This window comes from Telopea speciosissima, unplaced genomic scaffold (assembly GCF_018873765.1).
Source record: "Telopea speciosissima isolate NSW1024214 ecotype Mountain lineage unplaced genomic scaffold, Tspe_v1 Tspe_v1.0080, whole genome shotgun sequence".
Classification (NCBI taxonomy): Eukaryota; Viridiplantae; Streptophyta; class Magnoliopsida; order Proteales; family Proteaceae; genus Telopea; species Telopea speciosissima.
This window is the reverse complement of record NW_025317416.1, coordinates 10468-30181: the sequence shown is the minus strand read 5'-3', so window position 1 is coordinate 30181 and position 19714 is coordinate 10468. Positions and strand designations below refer to the sequence as shown.

Sequence of the window (19714 nt, the reverse complement as noted above, 5' to 3'; positions counted from 1 at the left end):
TAAATCTCGAACTATAGATGGCTCTAGCACCAACTGAATGGAGAAGAACATCCATAGGATGCCAATGATCTAGCCAAAGAAAAGCAGAGGCACCACCATCAATTTGGGAGGAGATAGCCCCAAGAGCAATAGGTCTAAGTTTTAGAATCTTGCACCCGACCCAGGAAGCATTAGTAATAAAAGGAGCAATCCAAATAGAATCATTGAGTAGAAGACCAGAGAAGACCCAATCAACCCAAATACTTTTCTCCTTAGCCACAAGCTTCCAGATCAATCTAAGAAGAATTAACCTCTTTGATTCTTCTCAAGCCAAGACCTCACTCATCTTTGAGAAAACAGACTGTAGCCCAGCTGATTGGGTGGAGAAATCAGTTCCTTTCCAAAGGAAGGCACACATAAGGAACTCTAGCTCCTTAATAGTGGACTGAGGTCACCTGAAGATACCAGACCAATATATACAACAAGATTGAAGGACAGATGTGATCAATTGCAAGCAACCGGCATAGGAGAGGAGCTTGCCTTTCCAAAGTTGGAGCCTCTTGCACATAAGATCTAACATAGGAGTGCAATGATGAGCTATCAGCCTGCCCAGCATCAAAGGTAAACCCAAGTACTTGACCGGAAGACACCCTAATGAGAACCCAGTCTTCCAAGCCAGCATAGCCTTTTGTCAGCATCATAGGCCCCCACTAAGAACAAAAGGGATTTCAAATTATTGATTCAAAGGCCCGCCAACCTCTCAAAATGAAGATTGATTTCAGATACCTAGAATAAAGGATTTGGGTTCTCTGTAGTGCCTCCCTAAGATATGATCCACATAGCATGTGATGAAGTTAATTTGATACTTTTCCTAAGTAAACTTTGTTGGTCAACTGGAGCATTCTAGAGCATTGCTGTCATTTTTGGCAACTGTACAGGTCATTTTGGTGATGAGACGTATTGATGACTTGGCAGAGCTGGAATGGTCAGAATGTGATATGGCAGTTGGACAGTGTTCTAGAGGCATCCGGATATATTTGGCAGTTTTTTATGGTGTTTGGGGGCATTACATATAATGTACAGGAGTTGTGGCAGCTCTGGCAGTGACAGAAAGTGAGTATGCAGTTCAGACAGGTCAATGTTAGTGCGGACAGTGTTTGGGCATGTTTTTTTGGGGTGAATAAATAAATTCATTACCAGAAGAAAAAAAGAAAAAGAAATACAAGAGACCCCAAAATGGAAAAAGAAAGAATAGGACAGCCAACCCAAGCTTAGCTAGGGGAGTCCAAAGCAACAAAAGAAACATTATGAAGGCCCAAGGAATCAACAATGAGCTTGTTCCTTGGGGTATCGAAACACTGAGAAGGAGGAACAAAAGATAACTTTGATGAAATTTCAAAGGAAATGGAATCCCAAATCTGCCGGTAAGATCGAGAATTGGAGGTCCATTTCCTGACATTACGCTCCATCCAAATATGGTTGAGAGTTGCACAAAAAGCCAATTTTCCCACGCAATCACATAAGGAGGAGCCAGCAAAGGACTTGTCAATCCACACCCATTCTTGAGAAAGGGAGGATTCGTCTCTGGGAAGGCCAACACTTGGAGAGGATACCCTTCCAGATAGCTTTGGTGGTGGGGCACTCAAAGAAGAGGTGAATCAAGTCATCATCATTGTTCCAACAAAGGCAGCAAGTAGGGGACACAGTGATCTGCCGGCAGCGAAGAAAAGCTTGAGTTGGGAGGCAATTGTCGAAGATTCTCCAGGCCGTGAAGCAATGCCGAGGGATGTGGTGCTTGAACCAAATAATCTTGTGCCAAGGGACCACAGGGCCTTTTAACCGAATAGAGTTCCAAGCCACTTTGGAAGAGAATAAGCAGGGATTGTCTGACGACCAAGTAACACAGTCACCTCTTGCTACAGGCCTTCTGGGAATAGACGTGAGATCATTCCAAATAGGAGCAAGAGCAGGGACATGGGAGGGAGGAGCCCAACCATCAAGATCAAGAATGTCAGCCACCAAGGAGAGCCTATGAAGACCTGAGGCATAAATGGTTCTCGAAGTGACCAAGTGAAGTAGGATTCCCCTTGGGTGCCAATTATCCAACCAAAGGTAAGTAGAGAGACCATCACCAATCTGAGAGCGGATAGCCTGATGGACCAACTGGAGGCACGAGAGGATTTTGCGCCAGACCCAAGAGGCATCCAAAGAGTCTGAGGCAGTCCAAATAGAGTTCTGGCGAAGAGGCCCCGAATAGATTCAATCAACCCAAATGCTTTTCTTCTTTGAGGCAATCTTCCAAATAAGCTTAATGATACCCACTGTGTTCACTTCTTTGATTCTTCTGATGCCTAATCCTCCTTTCTTAAGGAGGCAAACTGCACCCCAGCTAAGAGGATGAAGGAACCGAGAGGAGTCTGTACCCTTCCAGAGGAAGGAAGCCATGAGAGCTTCCAAGGACTTGATAATGGACTGAGGAAGGCCATAGGTACCCGACCAGTAAATGTACGCTGCCTCCAGAACTGATCTGATAAGAACAACCTGCCTGCATATGAGAGAAGCTTGCCTTTCCAAAGCTGAAGTCTTTTCCGGATCAGATCTAACATGGGGGTGCAGTGGTGGGCAGAAAGCCTAGCCGGAATGAGAGGGAGCCCTAAGTATTTTACAAGCAGCCTACCTTCTGAGAATCCAGCTTTTCCAAGGAAAGCAGCCTTGTCTGACTCTGGGACCCTAGCAAAAAAGATCAGAGAATTAGAGGGGTTGATGCGAAGACCCGAAAGCTCATTGAAATGCTGCAGGCATAAAAAGATAGACTCCAGGGAGGCAATGGAGGCCTTAGAAAAAATCATCAGGTCATCAGCAAAGGCCAAACGAGTAAGCTTGACGGCTTTACACTTGGGCATAGGGGCAATAAGCTGCTGATCTGTGCATATCTGGATCTCTCTGGAGAGGATTTCCAAAGCTAAGGTGAACAAGTAAGGGGAGAGAGGGCAACCTTGTCTGATCCCCATTGAAGCTCCAAAGTAACCGGCCAGGCTGCCATTCACCAAAACTGAGAATTATGGGGAGGAGATGCAAGCACTAATCCAGTTGGTAAATATCAAAGGAAACCCCATCTTAGCCATAACCTGAGCAATAAAGTCCCACCTCAGAGAATTAAAGGCCTTATGGATGTCAATCTTCAAGAGGAGAGGAGAGTGATTTTTCCTGTCAAACCCTCTGACAATATCATTACAGAGAAGGATGTTGTCAGAAATATTCCTGCCAGGGATGAAAGCCGTTTGATTATCGCCAACCAAAAGATCCACAAAAATTTTGAGTAGGGGCCAAAGCAGCAGGTGAACGTACATCAAAAGTTGTGAAATCATAGGTTCACACAATGGTAGTGTGTTCAGAGCCATTTTTGGAAGGCTTAATGGCAGAACTGAGCAGAGTGATCTACATGAAAAATGTAGTTCGTCAAGTTGTTCTAACGCAACTGGAAGTGCGTCGTTTCGATGTCGGACGAGAATGCTACAAATGTTTTTATATGATTGTTATTGTCGTGAGAATTGAGACAGGTTTGAATGAGTTTGGATGAATTTGGGGAGCATTATAAAAGTTTTTCCTGCAATATGATGTGGTTCCAGTAGCTTCAGCCTTCTTTAGCTCGTATTCTCTCTCTCCTCGTCTCAAAGATCGAGGCAAAACATTGTTTTATGTACAAGATTCTATTTCCTATACTTTGGTAGGTTGGGAGGACCAAGTCAGAGTTTTTAAAGCTTTTGGATAAGAATACTCCAAAGAATATTCAAATCGCACAGTGGCTATGAACACGCACCTTGCACGTTTTGCAATAGACAGAGAAGATGCAATCACGCGGCATCTGAGTGGCTAGTTGTATTAATAATCCGCTCGTCCGTGCAACACCAAATCAATGCTACTTTACACACCACTTCGGTGTATCTCAGATGCATCATCCGCACTCTCAAGATTCCGAATAAATTGATCTCATCGTCCCCCTCAACCGTGACAGATCGATCCCGATCCAACATACCAAGTTGGCTCCGCCCTTACAGATACTGATCGAACGGTTGATTATGAAGCCGCGGTACACCCTTTGGTCCCTGCTATGGTATAGAGATTCCATATTACTCGCCCACGAAGCTCGTGTAAGAATCTGACAGAGAGTATTCCGATTGAAAGCCGGTTATTCAGCGTGTGTTCTAGGACCTATCAGACGGCTTAGGAGAGAGCCGTCCGAGCTCTTGACGCACGGAAATGCATGCCGACCGCCCGTGAAGATTGTTTTGTCACAAAACTTTATGTAAAATGACCAAAATGCCCCAAATCACAATACAATATTTGACTGGCCATAACTTTCTTGTTTTAGCTCTGATTTGCGAGCCGCAAGTTGTTATGTGTTCACAGAAACGAGAACCTCATCCCTATGTAGAGAAAATGAGAAAATATTCACAGAGAGCACGATATTCACTGAGAAAGCTTCAATGAAGGTTTCCTCAATCCATGTGAAGATGGGAGCGTGTGCAAGCTGCTGATTGCTCTCAGAAGGCACAATGGAGTGTGTGTGATTACCCTGCAAGAGGTAATCTATCAGGATAAATCCCGAGATTGACTGAACCCTATTTTGGGTACTGTATTTGGGGGATCTACATTCTAGTATTTTATATTAATTAATTGTAAATCCTTTCAAGTGGGTGCTTGATTGGAGATGGGGTTGTTGCCCTCATTTGTGTCGTTGCACAAACCGAAGCAGGGATTGTTGTTCTTGGGCAGTAGTTGCATAATACGAGGCCCAGTTAGGGTATTGCACCGTGGATGTAGGTATACTGCCGAACCACGTAAAAGTCCTATGTCATCTGTTTTTACTATTATATTGTATTAGAATGTGTCATGCCAGGATGGATGTGTACCTCCCGGTTAACCTGACCAATTGTGGTTGCGAGGCAGGACACACGAAACTATAGACTAGAAAAATTGTGGTGCTCCAACCAGTTGGTGTTCGTGTGCAGTGTGTGTGCCAAGTAACAGTATCGGTAGTATTGTAGACTTCAGTACAAGAACAGGGCTAACAGTTGTGAGCATCTGCATTAGGTAGTGTCGGGTATCTATGAAGAAAGTTTTTAGCAACCTTGATTCACCCCCATCCCAGTGTCAACCTAGTATTATCAAACTTGATTAGAGTCTTAGTCAATGAAGCCTGGCTCACCTCCTTCCCCTGCTCATAGGCCTCTTTTGTTGTCCTCGGTATTTCAAACCATAGCCCGATCACCATCCTTATCCAACCTTACACCTCCTTTGGCCCTAAACCGTTCAAATTTTTTGATATGTGGTCCTCTCATCCAGACTTCCTCTCCTGGTCTGAGATGCTTGGGATAAGCCTATGGGTGCTCTCTCCAACCCTCTCATTGCCTTCTCTACGAAGCTTCGGAAAGTAAGAATGCCCTCAAGCTTTGGAACTCATTGGGAATATCTCCTCTCTTGTTTCAGACTGTCATGCCAAGCTTTCTGACATCCAGAAAGCTTCCCCTTATTTCAGGCTCACCTCCTTCCCCTGTTCATAGGCCTCTTTTGTTGTCCACGGCATTTCAGACCATAGCCCGACCACCATCCTTATCCGACCTTACACCTCCTTTGGCCCTAAACCGTTCAATTTTTTTGACATGTGGTCTCTCATCCAGACTTCCTCTCCATTGTCCGAGATGCTTGGGATAAGCCTATGGGTACTCTCTCCAACCCTCTCATTGCCTTCTCTAGGAAGCTTTGGAAATTAAGAATGCCCTCAAGCTTTGGAACTCTTCTTCCTTTGAGAATATCTCCTCTCTTGTTTCAGACTGTCATGCCAAGCTTTCTGACATCCAGACCTGTGTCCAATTTGACTTCCTCAATGCTTCTTTGGCCTATGAGGAACATTTTGTTTCTTCTGCGCTTTTCTCTTTGATTTCCCAAGAAGAGAGTTTCTTTCATCAGAAATCTAGAGTCAAGTGGTTGAATCTTGGAGACTCCAATACTGCCTACTTCCATAGGTTCCTGAAAAGTAGAACCAACAGTAACACCATTTCCAATCTTTTGGCTAGTGATGGTTCTTCCATCTCCTCAGTTGAGGAAATCAAATCTGAATCTGTTAACTTCTTCTTCAATATCTTTAATACCCCCTCCTCTCCCTCCCCTTCAATCAACCCTGATGATCTCCTCAACAAAACTATCCGTCCCTCTCTGTCTGGCTCCTTCCATTCTATCCCCTCAAAGGAGGAAATTCTTTCCGCTGTCCACTCCCATAAAGCTAATCGTGCTCCCGGTCCAGACAGTTTTAGTATGGTTTCTTCACCTCCTGTTGGCACATCATCAAACCGGCTCCTATTAAGGCCATCCAAAGCTTCTTCTTTAAACCCAATCAGATTAAAGGGATCAATCAGACCTTTCTTTCCCTTATTCCCAAGGAGGAAGGTGTCTCTTCTTTGACCAACTTCTGCCCCAGTCCTCTTTGCAATCTTCTGTACAAATTCATTGTCGTCCTTGCTATTCGCCTCAAGTTGGTGGCCGATTCCCTAGTCAGTGCCAATCAATCTGCTTTCATTTTTGGAAGAAGCATCTCTGACGATATTCTTCTCTGTAATGAGCTTGTCCGAAGGTTTGACAGAAAAGCTCATTCCCATGCAGCCCTCTTAAAGATTGACATCCACAAAGCTTTTGACTCCTTGTCCTGGAATTTCATTGTTAGTGTTCTAAATAAAATGTCTTTTCCCCCTGCCTTCATCAATTGGATCTACCATTGCATCTCTTCCCCATGTTTCTCTGTCCTTATCAATGGTAGTCCCACCAGTTTCTTTGCCTCTTTTAGTGGCATTCGCCAAGGTAGCCCTCTCTCCCCCTACATCTTCACCTTAGCCCTTGAAGTCATTTCCAAAAGTCTCCAATCCAACATGAACCTCCACCTCATCTCTCTTATGCCCAAATGCAAAGCGCTTCAGATCTCCCACCTTGCCTTTGCTGAGGACCTCATGATCTTCTCCAGAACCGATATGCCCTCCATTGAGGCCATCCTAGCTTGTTTGCGCCTCTTTTAAAGTATGTCTGGCCTTCGTGTTAACCCCTTCAAATCCCTTCTTTTTCTAGTTGGGGTCTTTGAGTCTGTTAAGTATTGTTTGATAGAGGAGACTAGGTTCTCTTTGGGTAGTCTTCCGGTCATGGTTTGAAGTAACGGTCCATATAGTATCGTATCGTATCGTATCGGCTGATATTTTTCAATATCGATTGGTACAGATACAATACATACCGAACGTATCTCTTTTTTAAAAAAAATAGTATGTCTCGATTGGTATCACATTGTATCAGCCGATACAGCCCGATACGATACTTACGTTAAAGGGTTTTGTGGGAGTATCGATACTTATCTTTCTGGTGTTGGGACAGGAAGGGATGTTGGGCCAAAAAATGGCAAGGATATCACAGGCACTGAAACCCCCTCAGTTGTTGCGCTCGCGTATCAGCCAATATGGCTCGATACAGACCAATACGGTCGATACCAACCGATACACGTCAATATGGCCATTAAAGGCACGTGACTATTAGACTCGATACAAAGTCATTTGGCGAAAAAAAGGGGAAGGAACTCCTAAGTTGGGTCGGTGCACAACATCATCCTAGCCGAGTAGCCACTCCTATTCTTGAAAACCCTTCCAGATATGAGTTTGAACCACCCCGACACTCTTCATAGCAATAGACTATCACAACATGTAAGAAACTTCATCTTTTATAACAATTTCAATTTAATGCACTTGCCTCGTTATACGTTGTTCTTCATTTTAGTGTTTATCCATGATACATGTTATATATTGCTTATTTATAGTGTTTTTTGCTCCAAAAATATATTTCCATGTGTATCTTTAGCGTACCTTGCGTATCTCCAATACGATACGATACGTCTCTTAAAATCACCTTTCCAATATGATACTCAATACAAATACTTTAAACCTCGCTTCTAGTTAAGAATTTGAGCTTGCCTTTGATCCCCTCCAGATTGACAGCTCACCATTGCTCCCCTAATCCTGGACCTTTTGTGTAAGAGACTTCAACTTAGGAGCGGTAAGTTGCTTTCCTATGCCAGCCGTCTTGAGTTGATCAAATCTGTGCTTCAGCCATCCTATATTTACTGCTCCGGCATTTTTGGTCTTCTAAAGTCTATGATTGTGAGACAAGAGTCCTTTATGCGTGCTTTTCTCTTGAAGGGGTGTAAATCCCCTAGACTCCTCTTCCCGATCAGTTGGTCTTCAGTTTGCCTTCCTAAGGATGAAGGGGACCTTGGTTTGAGAAGAATTAAAGATGTCAACATTGCAGGTATCCTTAAGCTTATTTGGAAGATTGCAGCTAGGAACAAGAGTATTTGGGTTAATTGGGTCTATTCTTGCCTCCTCTGTAATGACTCCATTTGGACTCCCCGCCCCCCCTTACGGAGGCATCTTGGGTTTGGAGAAAGATCCTGCAGCTCCGTCCTCTTGTGCTTGGTGTTATTTCTTCTCAGATTAATGATGGTGCCTCCACAAGGTTCTGGTTAGACCATTGGCACCCTCTTGGGGTCCTTCTCTCGGTTGGGGATAGAGCTATCTACAGTTCTGGTCTCAATAGGTTGGACATCATTTCTGATATTCTTCAGCATGATGAGTGCCCCCCTCCCATCCTCCATGTCAAGCATCTGGGATGCTCTTCCTAGTATCCCTAGGAGGTGGAAGTTGCTAATGACCGTGTTTATTACCGACTCATGTCAGAGGTAAAAAAGTCATCTCATTTTATTTTTAAAACAAACGTATCAAAAACCCCATTCTGCTTCTCACTCACTCCCTCCCTCCCTCCCTCCCTCCCTCCCTCCCTTATCTCCATCCACCATGGATATCTGAAACTAATATCTGCTAATTCTTCTCCACTCACTGGGTGGGGATTTGGTATGTGGACTGCTTCCTCTTTGGGTTTGTTTAGTGCCAAGTCTGCTTTCGATCTTACTAGGATTCATGGCTCTATCAAAGTCTGGCGCAATATGGCTTGGTTCAAGAGGCACATTCCTCATCACAACTTCACTGCTTAGAGGTTCTCCTCCCGCTGCCTCCCAACCCAAGCCTTTTTTATCCAGTGTTAGATCCCTGTCTCTCCTAATTTCTGCCTTCGTTGGAATGCTACTGAAGATGTGAATCACCTCTTCTTCTACTACACATTCTCTCCCTCTGTTTGGCAAGGTATACTCTCCAAGTGCTGGCCCTCTAGAATAAGAATCCTCCCATTCGACACAGAATGGATTTGATTTGATGTCTTTGCAGGCAAATCTTGCTGTAATGTTATGAGCAAGCTTTGCTTTTGGAGCCACAATCTACCACATATGGTTTGAGCGAAACCTCTGCAGATGGACTCCCAAGTCTACGTCACTTCAGCAGATTTTAGATTCCATTAATTTTTATTTGAAAACTAAGATTGATGCTGCCCCCTCCTGGTGTGCAGACACCCCTAGAAGTAGGTGTCCCATTAATTCTTGTCTTTTTCTTCCTCCCTCCCTCTCTTGAGGAGTACCTATTTTTTCTCTCTTTGGTAATGGATTCTTTATTCACCTAAAAAAAAGGGTCCACCACAGAAGATTAAAAAACAAAGTTCGACAGAAATGTACTTGATGTTTGAAGTTTCTATCCAAAACAAGTACAAGAAAAAACTATGATCTTTTATCTTATTAAAGTGAAAAAAGAAAATGAAAATATGGTTAAAGACTATTTAAGATTATAATATTAGATTTCTTTTTCCCCTTCTCCATCCCTCCTACCCCACCCTTTGTGGCGGGAAATAAATAGAGAAGGTTTCATGATCTTTATCCTTCTTTTTTAAACTTTCTTCCTTTATTGATTCTTCCCTTTCAGTAGACTCAGAATATTTTTCAGATCAGTTCATGTAAAATCTTTTAGTGGTAGCATAGAATAAAGTCAAGGATAAATGAGAAAGGAAATGAAGATCTTTTCCCATAAATGGACAAACAATCAGAACTACGCTTCACAATCCATCCACGGCTAACCAAGTTCCAGGTTTAGTGTGTAGTATAAGGAATCAAACCTCAAATAAACTGGACCCGCTCAGCAGGAGAAAAAATAGCACCATACTTGAGACATAGTTGTCAAGGTGTCCAGGCGCCTTGGTTGCCTAGGCAGGCACCTTGGAGGCTTGGACGCCTTGTTGGCGTCGCCTTGCATCCAGGCCCCCTCCAACGCCTTGGGTCACCTAGACCCTGGGACAATTATGCTTGAGTATTGCTTTATCTGGGATTTCTGAGTAAGAACATTTACCTCTAGATATATCCTTCCACCACCTCCCATGCCTTCCAATTCCACCAGCACCTCATGCACGTTTCCTAACAAAATACATTTTCATCACCAGATCATCTTAAGCCGAAATTGCAGCCTTTGTGCCAAACGAAATCCACAGTAGCAATACAGAAAATTATGGCCTACAATCAAAGAAAGCTGAATACAGACTTCCAGCAGAGATTCTCCTGATTTACTGGGTAAATCAAAAATGACAAACAACTTGGTGCCAGAAGTTACACAAGGAATTATCAATATTATTTTCACTGCTGCTATATTTAGAAATACAATTTAAACAAAGTATAAATCTATATTCCGTAGAATCAGTACAAATTCCACTTTTGACAAATGTAGTATTTTATGTCACAATAAATTCAACATATTAATTATTAAGTAACAAGGATGGGTACAAACATGAAGTACAGAAGCCACTTTTCAGTACCAAAGTCTGTCAAAATCAGGCTCAAAAGTTCCTTCCATAAAATGAGAGGGAAAGAAAAAGCAACAAAAGGTTTGTTAACAAAACAAGAATTTTGTGAATGGCTTGATTGATCAATGAGATCAGTCAAGCTCTCTATTTCTACTAATAATAATAAAAGAGATTACAAAGGGAAGCACTGTTCACGGCACTGTTCACGACACTGTTCACGTGAACAGTGTCACAGCCCAAATTACAACTCTATCCTTGTTCAAAAGTACATAAATAAAGCATAAATAAAATACCAAAAGTACCCTTATAATATCGGGTGACACATCTCAACACTCCCCCTCAAGTTGGGGCATAGATATCACACATACCCAACTTGACTAGGCTAGAATAAAACAACTTTCCACTCAACCCTTTGGTGAAGACATCAGCTAGTTGATCTCCAGACTTCACAAAAGGGATACAAATCTGCCCACTCTCTAACTTCTCCTTGATGAAGTGTCTGTCAATCTCCACATGCTTGGTACGATCATGCTATATTGGATTATGGGCAATGCTAATCGCTGCTTTGTTGTCGCAGTACAACAACATTGGAAGATGAACAGACCCACAGATATCTAGGAGTAAACTCTGAAACCACAATAACTCACATATGCCCTGGGCCATGGCACGAAATTCAGCTTCAGCACTTGATCTTGCCACCACATTTTGTTTTTTACTCCGCCATGTTACCAAGTTCCCTCCAACAAAGGTACAGTAGCCAGAGGTTGACTTCCTGTCTGGCTTACCACCTCAATCAATATCTATATAAGCCTCAATGCGAAGATGGTCATAGGGAGACAAAAGGATCCCTTTTCCTGGGGCTGATTTCAAGTAATGGAGAATACGAAGAACAGCAGCCATACGAGTGGAATAGGGATCATGCATGAACTGACTCACTAGGCTCACAGCAATAGCAACATCTGGACTGGTGTGGGAGAGGTAAATCAGTTTTCCCACCAATCGTTGATATCTGCCCTTATCAACAGGCTCACCATCCTTCTCTTGTAAATGGGTATTAGCTTCCAAAGGAGTATCACAAGGGTGACAGCCAACAAACTAGTTTCTGATAGTAAATCTAGAACATACTTTCCTTCGGAGAGAAAGATGCCCTTTGGAGACCGGGCAACTTCAATCCCAAGAAAATATCTTAGCTGTCCTAGATCTTTTATGTCAAATTCCCGTCCCAAGAAAGCCTTCAAGTGAGAAACTTCATCTGCATCATTACCAGTCACAACTATGTCATCAACATAAACTATAAGAAGAGTGACTTTTTCTCCCTTTCTCTTGATAAACAAAGTGTGATCAGCATACTCTGTCTATATCCATAGGAGACCATGGCTTTATGAAACCTACCAAACCATGCCCGTGGTGATTGCTTCAATCCATAAAGTGCCCACTTTAATCTGCAAACTTTCCCATGATTCTTGTCATAGGAAAAACCTGGAGGAACTTCCATATACACCTCCTCTTCCAGCTCTCCATGTAGGAATGCATTTTTTACATCCAATTGCTGTAGATCCCAACCAAGGTTGATAGCACAAGACAGTAAAACTCTGACAGTGTTCAGCTTTGCAACAGGGGCAAATGTTTCCTGGTAGTCGATCCCATAAGTCTGAGTGAACCCTTTGGCCACAAGCCTGGCTTTATATCTATCCACTGTTCCATCTGGCTTCTGCTTGACAACAAATACCCACTTGCATCCAACTGGTCTCTTACCCGAAGGAAGAACAACTAGCTCCCATGTCTCATTTTTATGTAAGGCAGTCATTTCTTCCATCATGGCTGCTTTCCACTTTGGATCTGCAATCGCCTCCTGCCAATTCTGAGGAATAGAAACAGAGGAAAGGGAAGAAACAAATGCACGATAGGAAGGAGGTAAAGCATCATAGGAAACAACATTGGAGATGGGGTGTTGGGTGCATGACCTAACGCCTTTACGGACAGCGATAGGTAAATCAAGAGAAGGATCCTTACCAGGTGATGTAGCAGGGTCTGAATCTGGATAAGGTGCAAACGATTGTAGAGGTGGTATGGTGGTGGTGGCAGTCACATCCTGTCATGTGCGCCCCCGGGTATATACTTTCTCAACAGGGATTTGACTGACTGGCCTACGCCCCCTGATGAGGAACCACTATAGGAGCTGAAGCTACAGAGGGCTCCCCCTGAATAGGAGCCGAAAGAATAACAGACACGTCTTCAAAAACCTGATCCTGCTCCCCCTGAAGAGATGTCTGGGAATAGTAGGGCAAGGATTCATGGAAGACAATATCCATGGAGGCAAAGGTATGGCGAGTAGGGGGATGATAACACTTGTATCCCTTCTGGGTTGCAGAATAGCCCAGAAAAATACACCGAATGCTCCGTGAATCAAATTTCCCATGAGGAAGATGATTGCGGACATAGCAGACCCAACCAAAAATTTTGGGAGGAACCATAAAGGATGACGAACCCTGAAGGAGAGCAATGGGGAAACGACCATCAAGAACACGGGTAGGCACTCGGTTTATGAGGTAAGCAGCAGTAAGAATGGCATCACTCCAGTATTGGGAAGGGACCTGCCGTGCAAACATAATGGCCCGGGCTACCTCAAGGAGATGTCGATTTTTCCTTTCAGCAACCCCATTCTGGGCAGGTGTGTCAACACAGCTAGTCTGATGGATAATACCATGGGCAGCCAAATACTGTTGGAACTGACCCTCCATGTATTCCCTGCCATTATCACTGCGTAAAATGTGCATTATGGCATTGAATTGGGTCTGAACCATATGATGAAACAATTGAAAACAGCGGAAGACCTCACTTTTATGGCTCATCAGATAAACCCAAGTAGTACGAGTATAACAGTCTATAAAGGAGACAAACCATCTATGACCCGTAATGGAATTACAACGGGCAGGGCCCCACACATCAGAATGAACCAAAGCAAATGGAAACTCACTTCTTTTATTTATGGAAGAATAATTGGAACTAGTCTGTTTGGCCAAAACACAAGCCTCACATAAAAACTCATTCCTATTACAATTTTTGAGTAAGTCTGGAAATAAAAAAGCTAAGGTACTAACAGATGGGTGACCAAGCCAACAGTGCCAGAGATGAAGGTCAGGTGACGAGGTGGACTGTAGATGATGAGCTGTAGAGGAAGCCAAATGCAACGAAGAAGGCTGACCCGTATCAAGGACGTAGAGACCACCTTGCATCTTACCAGCCCCAATCGTGCGCCCCGTCTCCAGATCCTGTAGAACACAATGAGAAGGGAATAATGTCAGTTTGCAGTTCAGATCTCTAGTAAGGCTACTGATAGAGATAAGGTTGGTAGAAAAAGAAGGAACATGCAAAACAGAATTTAAGGAAAGGGTAGGAGAGCATATGGAACCCTTCCCATTAATAGAAGAAAGGGAGCCATTAGCTACTCGAACACTGTAGTGGCCCGAAGAAGGAGAATAAAAATGAAACACATGGGATGAGCCAGTCATATGGTCTATAGCACCGGAATCAATAATCCAAGTAGTGGATACAGCCGATGCACACAAACTATTAACTGGAATACCGGAGGCAAAGTGAGAACCAAGATTGGCAGCAAGTGCAGGTGGCGTAGTAGGAGCAATAGAAGAGGCCTAAAGCATGCGACGGAAAGCTAGAAGTTCATCCTGAGTAAGCCCAATATCAGAGGAAGGGGCAGCAGCAGCAGTAGGTACAGAATTAGCAATATGAGCCTTGGGTTTGGACTTCCCACGGCCTCTTTTTTCTTCATAATCAGCAGGCTTCCCATGGAGCTTCCAGCATTGAGCTTCAGTATGGTAGAGCTTGTGGCAGCGTTCACATTTGACTGGGCCTTTCTGGGCAGCAGTACCACCATCAGTAGTGGTAGAAGAGGAAACATTGGAAGCACCTTGCAAGGCAGATCGATCAACAGTAGAGGAATGCAACATGGCAGTCCGACGAGATTCCTCATTATGAACCATGGCAAAGGCTTGCTCCAGAGTGGGAAACGGAGACTGGCCAAGTACCTAAACCCGAATAGGATCAAACTCCATATTTAGGCCAGCTAAAAAATCATAAACACGTATTTTGTCGATGTGTTTGCGAGCCAGATCTGCAGCAGTGGAGGGTTGATAGTCGGAGTAGTGGTCCAATTGCTGCCATAAGTTCTTGAGGGCAGCATAGTACTTCGAAACAGAGAGGTCCTGTTGGGCAGTCCCATTGGCCTTTTTTCTAATCTCATAGACCTGTGCATCATTCCCAGTGCGACCATAAGTCTCTTTAGCACCACTCCATATAGCCTGGGCTGTGTCCAGTAGCAGAAAATTATCGGAGATATCCCCCTGCATAGAGTGAATCAGGTAGGACATCACCATTGCATCATTAGATAACCACTTGTTGAGTGGAGCACCTTCTTCTGCAGGTTTTGAAGCTGTCCCGAGAAGATGGCCAGTAAGGCCACGGCCAGCTATTGTCAGATAGGTTGACCGAGACCACTTCAGGTAGTTGGAGCCATCAAGTTTGATGGGGGCAGCAAGTCGCAGCAAATCAGTCCTGGGTTGTCCATCAATGCCAGAAGAGGCTGAAGAAGAATCAGAACCAGTCATGGTAGCCAAGAACCAGAGTCTTCAATAAGTAGCAACCTTCCACAAAAAACCTAAAAAAAACCCTAGAATCGATATAGGCAGAAATCGATTGCAGGATAGCGGGGCTGTAAGGAAGCCAAGATTCCCAGATTTGGGGCAGGGAATGATGATGAATAAGAGCAGCAAAGGTGCCAATCAGAGGCACCAAGAACCAGCAGCCCAAACCACAATATCGATTAGTGTCAGGGTTTTGAAAAAACCCTAAAAAGAGAGATCGATAAGGGGGAGGGGTCTTCAAACCTGTAGATGAAGAGAATGGAGGCTGAGAGCAGTAGCTGAAGAAGATTCTCCAAGGGAAGAAGCAGCCGAAATTGGTAGGGAGGCCTGATCTTCAAAAAAAACAGAACTTCTTCAAATCGCAGGAACTTCTTTAAATCGCAGGCAGTCCTGTAGCCTCCATCGATCTAAAAAAGTGATGGAAGAATGTGGGGTAGTTGGGGCAGCATCTAGATCATTGTGATCACCCCCCTAGTGCTGCCCTAATGTGGGAAAAAAACAAAAGAAGAAGATAAGAGAAGATCGAGAGAGAGGGTAGGAATGGATGAAGTTCGAATGAGGGGAGGGTGGTGGGTTTTGAAAAAATCGATCAAAGTTGATTTGGCTCTGATGCCATGTTAACAAAACAGGAATTTTGTGAATGGCTTGATTGATCAATGAGATCAGTCAAGCTCTCTATTTATAATAATAATAATAAAAGAGATTACAAAGGGAAACACTGTTCACGATACTGTTTACGTGAACAGTGTCACAGCCCAAATTACAACTCTACCCTTGTTCAAAAGTACATAAATAAAGCATAAATAAAATACCAAAAGTACCCTTATAATATTGGGTGACACATCTCAACAAGGTTGTAAGCATAAGACTCTTAAGTTGCTTCCATCAATTATGGCATCTCAAGTAAGGCAAAGGGCAATTAATCCTCAAGTATAACAAAGAAACTTCAAAGCCTTCCAAAGCAACACAGTGGCTTAATCCCTTATGGCTCAAAACCAATGCAAATTGCATAAAAAAAAAAAAATTTCTGATCATATTACCAATGCAAGAGGAAACTCAAAGCATTATTACCATCACAAAAGGCTTCCAGGTTAAGGCCTGCATTGCCCATACGCTTATGTGGAGTTACAAGGTTTGCATCCCAAGCTGCAACCTGAAGTTTGAAAACCGCATATGAGAAGTAAATTATTTTTTTTTTTAACAAGTACAGGGAATATGAGTCATAAAGTCATTTCATAAGGCCATAACTTCTTAATTAACATTCTTTCACCAGTTAATCAAAATGTACTTTATTATGGGGTATTAGAAATTTTAAACAGAAGAAATCACCTACCCCCAAAGAAAAAAATATTCAACAAAAATGAAATGAAATGAAATGCATAGAGTATTTAAGACATGTAAATATAGAAGGTTCCACTCAAAGACTAATTCTATTTTCTTTGAGTAGTCAAAGAGTTTATGAACAAAAACAAGCCCCCATACTACATCTAGCCCCAATGGAGACTCTACAAAAGCATTACTTATCAGTTTACAACCAAAGGTAGACCAATTTCATGTAATCCTATAAGTCTGCAACTCGTGAACTACCTGTCCACTAACTTCTGTTAACTATCAAGACCTTTTTACGTATACAATTCGTACAAATTTAACATCATTCAAGCTGTAAATACTCCTCTTAACTATAGTTATTTGGAAAATATATCATTTTCTTCATAAAATGATCTGTTGGGTTGGTTGAGAGAGAGAGGTCAAGATTCAATTTACTGCCTCAAGATGAGCCGAGGAGAAAGAAGCCTCAGGGATCACCAAACCCTAGAAAAAAGCAACCATCCTCGCCTACTCCAACCTTCCCTTCTTACACACAACTCTACAAACCATCTAGAACCAAAAGACACCCAACAAACAGACCAACTTAAAAGAATATCCCCATCCTACATGAAACAAGAACAATTAATAGTGTTCATCTTATTTATGATTAACAAAACACTAAGAAGGGTCAGGCTTTGCCCCTTCCTTTTCCACAACCTCTAATAGGGGGTCATGGCCATCCCTAGCCCTCTGATACTTCAAAACAATTTTAGCAATAATGCAGGTTTAAAGGGAATTAATGTTAGGTTGTGTTGAAGACTTAAGTACCAAGGCTTGGGAGTTGTAATAGCAATGAAAAGATAAGATTTTTTATGGCTAGCAGATTGATGGAATTGGAAACTTGGTGGCTCAACGGATAATTGTGAATATTCTAGTATTCTACTAGATTTCAAGGTCAATCATAGCAAATGCAAAATGATATCATAAAATCAATAGAACAAATGGAAAGTACTTTTTGCAACAAGAACATAGGAAACAAAGAGGAATTCGTATAAACTTGATCCAAAGGAAACATATTCAGACAGGATTTCATAAGGAAACAAAATTCAAAAAGGAAGAATTGGAGACCTGAAGAATTTTGGTAGGGGGTAACTTAATGTTTAGAGTAAACTCCTCATTCCATGTTGGTTCTTTGGTCCTGCAAAAAGTCAATCAGTAATATAATCAAAAGGGATGTCCAAGAAAAAAGAGATGATCCTTCAATATAGGAGAGTCAATGATGATCAGAGTCCTCTAAATCCATGAAAAGAACCATTATGCAAAAAATCATGGTTTCCTTTCATTGAAGTGTAATTTTCTTGGGCCTTAACCCTCCCCTTCGGCCGTCGCCCCCAGCACCCCTGCCCAGCTCCCCTCTCTCTCTCCCGGATCCCTCCCAGCCTCCTCCCCGGCCCCCCTCCCTTCGTGTTTTCCGCCGGAGTGACTCCAGCATCCCTCCTCATCCCAAAATTCGGCCCTACATTGCTTACTCCTTTCCCAGAAGTGAGAAGATTTTGCTTTTGAGTAGCAATATCAGAGATCATGTCCTTTGTCGAAGGATATTGGACCTTGGATAGTGTTTTATTGTGCTTCGCTCTGGTTGGCGATTCCCCTCCCCCCTTAGCCCGTTGTTATTGTGGTTGGTCAAGGGCCATTCTTTCAACTGCCAACAAAAGCATAGGTGATGATTGTCAACTCCAGTGGCATTCAAATATGGCTAATTCTCCCACTACAGGGAATAAGAATATTGGATATCTGGTTGCCACCATCATCAGGAGTCTTCATCCCAGATATTTTCACTGTCAATGGAATTTGTTGCAATGATGACAGATAACAATTGTAGTTGCAGAGGTGAAGGGAAAGATATGATTGAAGACAGATGCGCTCAACCTGTTTCCCTTATTGATTATGTACGTTGAGAAGTGGAGATAACAAAGCGATTTTCATTGTGCATACAAAGTCCATCTAGTCAAGTAATTATCATGACCATATCCTTTGAGGATCCAAAAACTAACTCGACGAGTCCTTTCTTTCCTGATAAACTTGAGCATATGGAATTATGGATATGTTTAATCCAGATATTATTAAGTTTCCTTATGTCTATTGTTGTGCAGTGGAGGTCATGAGTAGAGTTTTGCATGACACTCATTTTTCTCCCACTGACATTGATCCTCTTCTCTCTTTCACTAACGTGACATGAATATTAGAAATGAAGTTTCTAACATTTCCCATTGCAGAATTGGAACACCAATAACTTACCCCCATTTAACCTTGCTTTTGACAACTTGTCCATCGAATTGAATAACCACATATGGATCGCTTGTTCCCTGAAGAAAATATTTTTCATATCAGAAGTTGAACTAATAGACCAACTGAAGAAATTATAGAATGTGCTTGTGCCAAATGGTGGACCATATCAATCAAAATCTAAAATCTCTAGGAGATTCAGTATCCAAGGGGGGGGAGGAAAAAAACATCCATGAGATATGACGTGGTATAATAATGGCTATATAGTAATTATCAAGGCGTCCCGGCTCCTTGGTCACCTTGGATGCCTTGGGCGCCATGGCGGTGTCGCCTTGATTTTCTACCCTCTAAAATGCCATGGTCGCCTTCCCGCCTTGATAACTATGGGCTATATGATGGGAAAGCTGAATAGTCCACTAGGGGATACAAGGAACCAAAAAAATGAGAGCAAAGGTATGGTTAACAAGACGAAGTGATCAAAGTATTTCAGTCATGTGCAATGAAAATTAATGCCTGCAATAGTGAATAATGAGGACTAACATTGTTCAAGTTGAAGGTGTTAAAGAACAAGGGAAAAGGCAAAACTACTTGGCTAAGGAATTGAGAGAAGGAAGGGGTGGATATTACAAGAAAACATGTCCTTACATAGAGTGCTATAGCAGAACAGGATTCATGTAGGAGACCTTAAGTTGGTGTTGATTTTCTTTGTGTGTGTGTGT

General features: G+C 42.7%; 1 protein-coding gene across 3 annotated transcripts in view; it reads right to left on the bottom strand.

The window, feature by feature from the left end:
- The window catches only part of LOC122647586, a 118124-nt gene extending 98916 nt beyond the window's left edge, over window positions 1-19208 (bottom strand). For 2 of the 3 annotated variants that reach the window (XR_006330931.1, XM_043840947.1), the window contains exons 1-5: window positions 19161-19197; window positions 19008-19075; window positions 17838-17907; window positions 16473-16554; window positions 10293-10357 (exon numbers count right to left, since the gene is read on the bottom strand). Coding sequence is in view for 2 of the 3 variants with exons in the window: in XM_043840947.1 (XP_043696882.1) it covers window positions 10293-10357; window positions 16473-16554; window positions 17838-17907; window positions 19008-19075; window positions 19161-19163 (288 nt within the window). In the remaining variant the exon portion in view is untranslated. Of the gene's footprint in view, window positions 1-10292; window positions 10358-16472; window positions 16555-17837; window positions 17908-19007; window positions 19076-19160 lie in introns of all 3 variants that reach the window. The other variant, XM_043840946.1, reaches the window with a different exon arrangement.
- Between the last annotated feature and the right edge of the window lie 506 nt (window positions 19209-19714).